This window comes from Denticeps clupeoides, chromosome 7 (genome assembly GCF_900700375.1).
Source record: "Denticeps clupeoides chromosome 7, fDenClu1.1, whole genome shotgun sequence".
Taxonomy (NCBI): domain Eukaryota; kingdom Metazoa; phylum Chordata; class Actinopteri; order Clupeiformes; family Denticipitidae; genus Denticeps; species Denticeps clupeoides.
This window is the reverse complement of record NC_041713.1, coordinates 9,449,044-9,458,459: the sequence shown is the minus strand read 5'-3', so window position 1 is coordinate 9,458,459 and position 9,416 is coordinate 9,449,044. Positions and strand designations below refer to the sequence as shown.

Sequence of the window (9,416 nt, the reverse complement as noted above, 5' to 3'; positions counted from 1 at the left end):
AGTAGAATTCTAAGAAAATGAAGATACTTTTACGTGACATTTTTTTTCCACCTATGACAATCAGCAGTTACATGGACAGTCCCCCTAGAGCAATTTAGGGTTAAGTGTCTCTTGCTCAGGGACCTAGGTCTTTGGGTTTGTAGGCAAGTGTGTTACCCATTACACTCCTACCACCCTACTTGGGGTTTTGGCCCTTTAAATTTGACAATAAGCAGCATCACCTCCACATATGACTAGCATTCAGATTCAGTACTATGGGTCTATTTTTCGAGTTTGCAACTTGTAGGCAGTTTTATTCCTAATATGAATATTGATTATTATTAGCATTCATCCAGTGTCAATACTGAAGTCAGCAAGTGAAAATATCTACAGTCAACAGAGCATTTTGAAGATAATAAGTACACTGCATTTAAACCGTGGAAAATAATCTATAATAGTAACTTCAATAATAATTTCTGATATACCACCAGCAGGTGCCCAATTAGCACAGTTTGAGAACCAAGGGTTCAGTGTAATCCACCACTTGAGGTTTCATGTTTGATGCAAGATTACAACTTCCTGGTCATTAACTCACAGCCTCCTATATTTACAGACCAGTTCATTTGTTGGATGGGGGAAAAAAAAAAAAAAAAAAAAAAAAACCCTAAAAGGGAGGAGAAAAAGTCCTTTACATACTGCATAAGTACTGTGTACTTCCTGCATCTGATCAATACTGCTTTAGATTGAAGTGCCCATGCAATTATGATTTAAACAGAAAGTAAATAAGCAATTTAAAAAAAAAAAAAAAAAAAAAAAAAAAAAAAAAAAAAAAGAGTGCATTAAATCATACATTTTGGGCAGCCAGAAATAAAGAAATCTTCACATTTGGGGGATCTCAGCTAAGATTGTGCATCCTTTAATGCTCACTCCAAACATTACTACAGCAGGACCTCCAGCCAGTCACTGCATTTTTGATTAATGCTAACCAACTGATTTACAGATTTAGTGAAAGAATTTAGCAGAGTGCAAGGATAGACCCCATCTCATCTTACAGAACACACACACTAAAGGTTATCCCAACCATTTATTTAGACGGACCATCCAGACCAAAGTAAGATTTTACATAAAACTCAGAGGTAGGGGGAGGGGAAAAAGAACTGAAAACATAAAAAGTAGTATTATTGGAATGGCGATGCCACGGCCTCGAGCTGCACATCAGAGTTCCAATTTCTGGGCAGAGGATAGCGGACTTGGGGAGAAGGGTCGTGTCTAAATTACATGGCGAACAGGATAAGGAAAGCCACCATGAGACAGAAGAGCCCCATGGCTTCAGACAGAGCAAAGCCCAAAATGGCATAAGAGAAGAGCTGCTGCTTCAAGGAGGGGTTCCTGAAAAGTGAAAACAGAAGTCAGGAATTGCAAAGTCATGAATTCTGGGTAATTTAACTGCATGAATATTATGAAATTAGCTACTGGTTTAAGTATTTCAAAATGAAAAAAGGCCTATTTTTACAGCATTTAGCAGACACCCTTATCCGGGTGTCGTACAGTGACGTACAGTTAGTAAATTACAGGGACAGTGTCCCCGAAAGCAACTCATGGACATATGGCGGGACTTTGTGGTCTTCTGCGTCATAGGGGAGGCTCTTGCCCACTAGGCTACAGCCATGTGCCTTTTCACACAATTCCAATCATATTTCCACTATTGATCAAGAACTGGACTAGTGTACTCAGGTAATGTGCTTTTTGATCCAAAACTGAACTGAAATAGGCACTATGCTCCATTCCATTATATATTCAAATGGTCAGATGTGTGAAGGAAGAATCCATAAGCAAAATACCTGGCATAACCAATGATGAGGCTGCCAAAAACTGTTCCAATTCCAGCTCCTGATCCTGCCACTCCGACTGTTGCAGCACCAGCACCAATGAATTTGGCTGCAGTGTCGATATCTCGAGACACAGCGCTGGTCTGGAACCCCCGTGTCACACTGAGGACCGAGGTCTCACTTACGGGCAACAGGGCCTACATGTGTGTGAGAATTAACATAAGCAGTCACAGAGCAACAGGAGGCAGATCTATTCCAGACAGAACAGTTTAAGCATATTAATCTGGCAAGGTTACCTGCTCACTTCTGGCTTCAGGTCTGCCGAAGATGGACACTGACACGGGCCGGGCCAGGACTCTGGACCCACTGCGCAGCTGCAACAAACACAAATAAAAACTGACCACCTAATACAAACTAAAAACAAATACATCTGGGTACGCACAGAACAAAAAGGTTCAAAATTCATACAGGGAAAAGAATATAATCCTTACCAAAATAACTAAAAATTTGTTCATGCATGAGTAATTCAGTATGAAATATCTAGCTATTCTACTTTATTTCTGACCATTTGCCACTGATGGGGGGGGGGGGGGGGGGGGGATAAAAATTCTTACCACAGCAGGTGAGGTGACAAACTTAGCACAGGCGTACATCTTTGACGTCTGGGGAGGAAAAACAACGTTTAGGCACTTACAAGCCACTTCGTCTGCTATGCCAGATTCAGAGTGATTAAGAAATTAACTAAAACTGACGTTCTGGCACAATACAGGCAAAAAGAGATGAGGGGGGGGGGAGTAAGTAAAAGAACCATGCAAATATGCACAATGCTAAAATCCAGTCTAATGCGATGTGCCCAAGTATTTAGATGAACATCTAACCAGGACCGTTATAGTCCCCCCCGCCGCCCAATCATGGGAGTCGCCATTTGTACAACCTTCTGAACAGGTGACACCACCGGCATGGCAGCGGCCACCCGCGAACCGATAAAAAGAAATCAAACTTCAAAAAAGGACGGGACGTAACGAAGCGAACGGGACCGAACGACTTTCTAAATCTCACGGGCGAATTCGTGGTTCGGGCCCTTACGCTGCCGGCGACATGAAGGTCATCAATAATCCAATGAGTGGACCGCGAACGGCAAGGACGGCGGCCCACCTGTGAAGGCCGGTTTAAAAAAAATATATATATATATACACGCGTGTATAAAACAGAGTATATCCCACGGCTGGTCTGCAGCATGTGGCCCGAATTCGCTGCACTAGCAGCGGCGCTACGACCACTAGGCCCCAAGTCAGACATTTTGCAGAACCGGTACCCTTATATAAAAAAATGAGTGGCTCCCGCAGTCCGGTCCAGCCACGTGGCCCGTGATCGCGGGACATGTTGCAGGTTGAGCCGGACCCCGCGGAACGATTCATTCATTCATTCATTCATTCATTCCAAAATGGCATTGACCGTGACACCCACGGAACGCCCGTCCGCTTCTCGCCCGCTACGCTGACCGGCTTCGGAGAAACGCGACCACGACACGCACGGCGCTCGACAGCCAAATAGACTGAAACCCGCTGAAACCACGAACGAGAAGAAGCACTCAGCCCACCTAGCGGTACAGTACACGCAGGCCCGGGAACCGCGCAGCCTCCAGCGGGTAAGTGTACGGAGGAAACTGTCACCTTGCCATTTATAAGCGGGGGAACCACGTCCTCGACGGCCATTGGGCGGAGGCGAGAGTCCCCGCGACGCGATTGGCTCAGCGCCGAGCTGGGCCCGCGGCTGGAGCCAATAGCACGGCGCTGGTCGGCACAACGAGACACCCGGTTGGTCGGCGCAGTTTTACGGACGCCGCATGGCTAGAATCCCTCTCCGGATTGGATGACGGTGCCGGGATCATTGGCCGGAAGCTGACCTTCACTTCCTGGTGCAGCCAATGTCCTCTGCCGCTATTGGGGCAAAACTATTCTATTACTAAAGCTCCATATGCCGCCATGATTGGCCATTTCTGAACCCCTTCGTCGGAAATCGTAGGGGTTATTTACATTTTACATTTACAGAATTTTTCAGACGCCCTTATCCAGAGCGACTTATAATCAGTAGGTACAGGGACAGTCCCCCCGGGAGACACTCGGGGTTAAGTGTCTTGCTGAGGGACACAATGGTAGTAAGTGGGATTTGAACCTGGTTCTTCTGGTTCTAAGGCGAGTGTGTTGCCCACTAGACTACTACCACCTTCATATTTTAATAGTAATTGTTCCGAAAGTGCACTAAACCAATATACTATGCATTTTTTCTTATTACATGTGTATTCATACATTTGCAGAAAACAGGAAAATGTGCAGAGTTAGGGTGGTAGTAGCCTAAACCAAAAGACCCCGGTTCGAACCCCACTTACTACCATCACGTCCCTTAACCCTGAGTGTCTTCAGGGAGGACTGTGTCTCCAGGGGGTCAGTCCAAGGGGGGACTGACTGTATGTCGCCCCCAGATTAATCGTGAACATCTCAAAAGTTCCATTTTAAACAGGGGTGACTCAAAAGTCATGCATATGTGCTCTGTTTATTTACTGTAGTATCTTAACTCTTCTGAGCCAGGAATGTCGTCTGCTCCTTTTACTTGATCATGACTGCACTGATAAAAGTGTTATGCATTAATAAGATGAAGAAAAGAGGCAACTTTTTGGTTCAAACTTATTTAAACCAACTCTCTGTTATCTATTGTAAACAGGGTCTTTATTTAGTTGAGGTTTTTTGCCACTGACGATTATAAGTCTTTTGTGGGTCAAGTCTAGTGATCTAGTGATTAAAGCTATGAACAGTTTCGGCAGCCAACTCCTTTTTGCAAAAAGCCAGATTTAGACGGCCTTTCTATTTCCGCGCTACATGATCTTCAAATAAATATACCGATATATATACTGAGAATGAGCTAAAGTGGGCACATATAGGGGTTCATGGACATCAAAAGGAGGTGAAATGAGCCAGCAAACATGGATTTTATGTAAACGTATTTGCTCTTACCACAGGTGTTAAGATTTTTGGGCAGTGGTGGCCTAGCGGTTAAGGAAGCGCACCATAATCAGAAGCTTGCCGGTTCGAATCCCAATCCGCCAAGGTGCCACTGAGGTGCCACTGAGCAAAGCACCGTCCCCACACACTGCTCCCCGGGCGCCTGTCATGGCTGCCCACTGCTCACTCAGGGTGATGGGTTAAATGCAGAGGACAAATTTCACTGTGTGCATCGTGTGGTGTGCTGCTGTGTATCACATGTGACAATCACTTCACTTTATTATTATTATTTCAGTATATTTGTAACTATTCATTGTCAAATGAAAAGAATCAAACTATTTGATTTATAAAAAAATTATCTTCTCTTCCCTTTGGTTGCTTCTGTTAGGGATTGCCACAGCTAGTCGACCAGTCTGGCTCTTTGCACAATTAACATGGCAAAAGCTTTGAGCTGGATACCCTTCCTGGTTCAACCCGAAAAGCCATAAGAAACGTGTGTGACATGCATCCCCAGAGGCTGAGTTTTATTTCTAAAAAAAGCGATACAATTGAATCTTCTGGCAATAAATGTAATTATTGAACAGTGGACGGATTTAGTGCAGATACAGATCGCTTTAGATCATAAATAGGTGGCACTGATTGCCAAGGGTACACGTCAGAGGACTTTTATTGTGACACATACATGTCACAGTTGGAACAGGTTGATCCAGCGAGTGTTTTTCATACAACAAACACACCTTCAGAAGCACCGTTATGTTTCCAAGCATAACCATTTCCTGCTCTGTTGGAGGTAAGGAGTGTGTGCTAAAGGAGAGTAACAGCCAACGGAGAAAACATTTACAGGGTAATTATCTATTCTCACTCTCTCACATTCCCATTTTCACCAGCTTGGACACCTGGTAACTGTAGTATTTTTATTGTGTGGCTACAGAGAACAGATGTGTTCAAGCTGTAGATCTTCTGCATGGAGAGCATAACATTTTTAAACATAGAACCATTTTCAAAACAGCACACAGTTTACTTTTGGACTTTGATGCTCAAATCTATGTGCTTGTTATTATCTTTTTTGTTGCAGGGTAGGATGTTTGACATATATTTTTTTTCAGGAGTAATTTTCATCTCGGTGATCAATGGTAAGTTGACATATTTACTTATATTCATGTTATTTGATACTTTCTGTATCTGATATCTGTGTGGATCATATTACATTAATAATTCAGCCAAAACAACAGAATTCAGAACTGAATTTTGGACTAAATTTGCATTAAAAAATATCAATATTTGATGTCTCTCTATTGATATATCACCATGTAAAAAATTGCAATATATTGCGGAATAGATTATATTCTTATACCATTTATCATTTCTAGTGCCCTGTTTAGTGTTTTCATTCAACTTTCCCACAATAAAAGTCCAAGTGAACAGCCCTGTCACACTGCCCTGTAACCATACATGCTTTGGTGAGCTTACCTGGGACGCTGGGGGGATCGGTAGGCTTCGGACAGTTGTCAGCTGTCATCAGGGAAAATGTACTGAGGGAGAAGATTACAAGAACAGGACCAAACTCTCAGTTGAGAAGTTTCCGAGGGGGGATCTCTCTTTGACTATCAGTTCAGTCAAGATCAGCGACCAGAACACATACACGGGCACCTGTAACTATAGTGCAGTCTGCTATTTACAACTTCATGTTTTGGGTGAGTTTTTCTGTAATATTGCATTTGAAATTGCATGGCACTGCATAGTAAACAATTACACAATGTTCCATCCTCTGAATAACTGTAATAACTCTTCAATACTTGCATGTTAGTGTGTATGATATGTATGATAGGGTGGGACTGTAGCTGTAACTACTGATTGTAAGTCGCTCTGGATAAGGGCTGTAAATGTAAATGTGTGGAGTTAATGCTTGAGTACTCGCTTTTCTCTGTAGTTTTTAGTCAGTGGTCTGTTTAAATTCAGCTTCTCTCCTGACATTCTTTGATGCATTGCTTGGGCTTGTTACATACTAATTAGTCTCCTTTGTTTCCTTAGCTAAAGGCAGTAGAATTGCAATCCAAACAGGTCAGTCCCTATCCATAAATCTGCCCAGTGTCAAACCAGTGCGAGTAACTTTCTCCAGAGAGGATTCCAGCCCAGATGATGTGTTGATATGCTCAGTGGAGAACAGTGTGCCCTACTGCAGTCCTGAGTACCGGAAGAGAGTGTCTGTCCACAAGAACTCTCTCACACTGTCAGACGTGGCCCTGTCTGACAGCGGAGTGTTTGCTCTGAAAGACCCCAAGACCAATGGACTCATCAGTGCCCTTTATGTCTCTGTCTCTGCCACAGTTACTCGTAAGTATAGCATAAGTAGTGCATCATTTTGACATCATTATTAGGTCCTGCAATCAATAAAATATAGACAGTAAAGAGAACATTGTCTGTTTTATTATCAGCTATCGGTGCTCATTTCTGGTTTATTTGCACAGGTGGCACAGTTTTTCCAAAGTGTCTCCATTTAGAAAGGTGGACCATGAAAATATTATTTGTGCTGAAATTATTCATTAGTGTACTTTTTCTATGATATGATAATTTATCAAAAATGTATACTAAAATATTTCTTCTAAAATAGATAAATATATATGGAAAAATATATATGTTAATGACTATGTTTATCTGACATTCACAACAAGATGTGTGTTCTGTAGGAATTTAACTGAAATCAATTCTCTCTTACTGTAGGTGAGACGCACTGGAAATCATTTGTTGTAAGGATTGCTCTGCTTCTGCTTATATGCAGTTTAATATTCAGTTTGGCACGATATCTGGAAAAAATGAGTAATAAGCAACAAATGGAGAACAATTGTGCATTTTCAGCCAAACAATAATGCCACTATACTTTTAAATGCCCCATGCTATTCAGTCTATGGATTTTGGACCTTTTTCTGACCTTTCATATTCAGCATCTGGACCTGCTAATTTTTTGGACCTTTTTCTGACCTTTCATATTCAGCATCTGGACCTGCATTTTACTTTACGGTGGCTCTTAGATTCACGCTGATCTGCTCAATATGTTTCACTGGACAGTTTCATCACACTTTTTATGAATTACCGGACAGCCTCTGTGAACTAGACATGTTTAAAGATCTAGTTTTTGTCTATTTTATTTCATATGAATAAATAGAATTAACAATCTGCAACACTGTTTCAGTAAAAAAAAGTGCACAAGCATTGTGGCTTTATTTGTGTAATGTTATGATTTGTAATTTGAGGGCAGTAGTGGCCTAGCGAGGGCAGCGGTGGCCTAGCGGTTAAGGAAGCGGCCTTGTAATCAGAAGGTTGCCGGTTTGAATCCCGATCCGCCAAGGTGCCACTGAGGTGCCACTGAGCAAAAGCACCGTCCCCACACACTGCTCCCCGGGCGCTGGTCATGGCTGCCCACTGCTCACTCAGGGTGATGGGTTAAATGCAGAGGACAAATTTCACTGTGTGCACCATGTGCTGTGCTGCTGTGTATCACATGTGACAATCACTTCACTTAATGCAACATTATCTCCAGTGAAGATATTATAGTTGTATAATTATTTAGTTCACAATCTGAAATTATCTTATTGAAATCAACTAAAAGCATGCTGTAATTTACACTCCAAATGATGTCTACTTTATTTTACATAATTATGTGTTGGAAGGTTGTAGCGTTTGCCCAATTGATTTAGGGAGACATGTTGCTAACTAAACAAAAATGACTGAAACATTTTCATTCTGAAATTGCTTTGTACAAAATTTAAATTTGGATTAATCTTGGACCAATAAGTACATGTGTGCTGTGCTATTGGAATTTGTACACTCTTTGTAGGCAGAGAGAGAGTGTGTGTGTATGTATGTGTGTGTGTGTGTTTGTGTGTGTGTGTGTGTGTGTGTGTGGGAGGGGGGGGGGGGGGTTGCAAAAACTCCTTTGACTGTGAGGAACCTGCACAGCTTCAGACAGGGGTGAACTCTCCACGATGACCTGAGCTGTCAGACTTTCCCTCTCCACTCTGTCAGTGTGTCTATATCATTTTAACTGCCTGTCTGAACAAGGGCCTCTCTGGATTATGGGCAAAATAAATCATCTACAAATCTATAAATCATTTTCAGATCTCTTCCCTGCAACCCAGGTCACCTCCTAAGTCCCATTGCAAACTTCAGCGTTAGTGTTTGAGTAGATGTATGTTATACTGCATTCCATCAGATACTGTTAATCCTTTTGGATGAGCAGTCACTTCAGATCTTAAAAACATAAGAGTGAGAATAAACCGAACAACCCAGGCAATATTAGACAATATGTGTGTATAAGGAACTTTTTTGTATCATGTCTTATAGTTCATAGAACCACAAGAAGAAATTTGTGGGAGTGGGTAACATGTATTTTCTGTTTTTGAAAAACATAATGATAAAATGATGTGGCCAAACAAAATGCAACATTTCGTTTACTACAATTAATTTTGCCGAATGGGTATATGAGGGCAGAATTCTTTACCGACTTGATCAAAGCCAGCATGCATGATGCTTCCAGAAGGTAAAATGTATAAATTTAACAGACGCCATGGCTGAAGGATGTAATAAATTGTTAGGGCTTTTGTGAGCTGGC

The 9,416-nt window shown here is 42.0% G+C and overlaps 2 protein-coding genes across 6 annotated transcripts; one reads left to right on the top strand and one right to left on the bottom strand.

The window, feature by feature from the left end:
- Positions 1–1,044: 1,044 nt before the first annotated feature.
- LOC114793437 (ATP synthase F(0) complex subunit C2, mitochondrial-like) lies at positions 1,045–3,510 on the bottom strand. The gene is made up of 5 exons (XM_028985190.1): positions 3,409–3,510; positions 2,423–2,470; positions 2,105–2,182; positions 1,821–2,005; positions 1,045–1,368 (listed from the first exon to the last, which is right to left on the bottom strand). The coding sequence occupies exons 2-5, from the start codon at positions 2,459–2,461 to the stop codon at positions 1,254–1,256; spliced, it is 417 nt and encodes a 138-aa protein (XP_028841023.1). The 5' UTR covers positions 2,462–2,470; positions 3,409–3,510; the 3' UTR covers positions 1,045–1,253.
- A 262-nt stretch (positions 3,511–3,772) lies between these two features.
- LOC114793419 (uncharacterized) lies at positions 3,773–8,115 on the top strand. 5 transcript variants are annotated; one of them, XM_028985159.1, is made up of 5 exons: positions 5,005–5,651; positions 5,914–5,940; positions 6,178–6,501; positions 6,839–7,141; positions 7,529–8,115. In XM_028985159.1, exons 1-5 carry the CDS (start codon positions 5,561–5,563, stop codon positions 7,672–7,674), a joined length of 891 nt encoding a protein of 296 aa, XP_028840992.1. In that variant the 5' UTR covers positions 5,005–5,560; the 3' UTR covers positions 7,675–8,115. The 5 variants fall into 5 exon arrangements, 4 of the variants coding, with proteins under 4 accessions (XP_028840992.1, XP_028840994.1, XP_028840993.1 ...); XM_028985161.1 differs by having other exon boundaries at positions 5,883–5,940; XM_028985160.1 differs by having other exon boundaries at positions 5,005–5,940; positions 6,839–6,868; positions 6,965–7,141.
- The last annotated feature ends 1,301 nt before the right edge of the window (positions 8,116–9,416 follow it).

What these genes read in the sequence shown, in the direction of transcription:
- LOC114793437 (XM_028985190.1), bottom strand. Translation starts at nt 2,461, where the DNA reads ATGTACGCCTGTGCTAAGTTTGTCACCTCACCTGCTGTG. An exon ending in CTGAAGCCAGAAGTGAGCAG is followed by an intron (nt 2,006 to 2,104) that starts GTAACCTTGCCA and finishes ACACACATGTAG; the next exon opens with GCCCTGTTGCCCGTAAGTGA. An exon ending in CTCATCATTGGTTATGCCAG is followed by an intron (nt 1,369 to 1,820) that starts GTATTTTGCTTA and finishes TTCACTTTTCAG; the next exon opens with GAACCCCTCCTTGAAGCAGC.
- LOC114793419 (XM_028985158.1), top strand. Translation starts at nt 5,772, where the DNA reads ATGGAGAGCATAACATTTTTAAACATAGAACCATTTTCAAAACAGCAC. An exon ending in TTTCATCTCGGTGATCAATG is followed by an intron (nt 5,941 to 6,177) that starts GTAAGTTGACAT and finishes TATCATTTCTAG; the next exon opens with TGCCCTGTTTAGTGTTTTCA. An exon ending in TGTCTCTGCCACAGTTACTC is followed by an intron (nt 7,142 to 7,528) that starts GTAAGTATAGCA and finishes CTCTTACTGTAG; the next exon opens with GTGAGACGCACTGGAAATCA.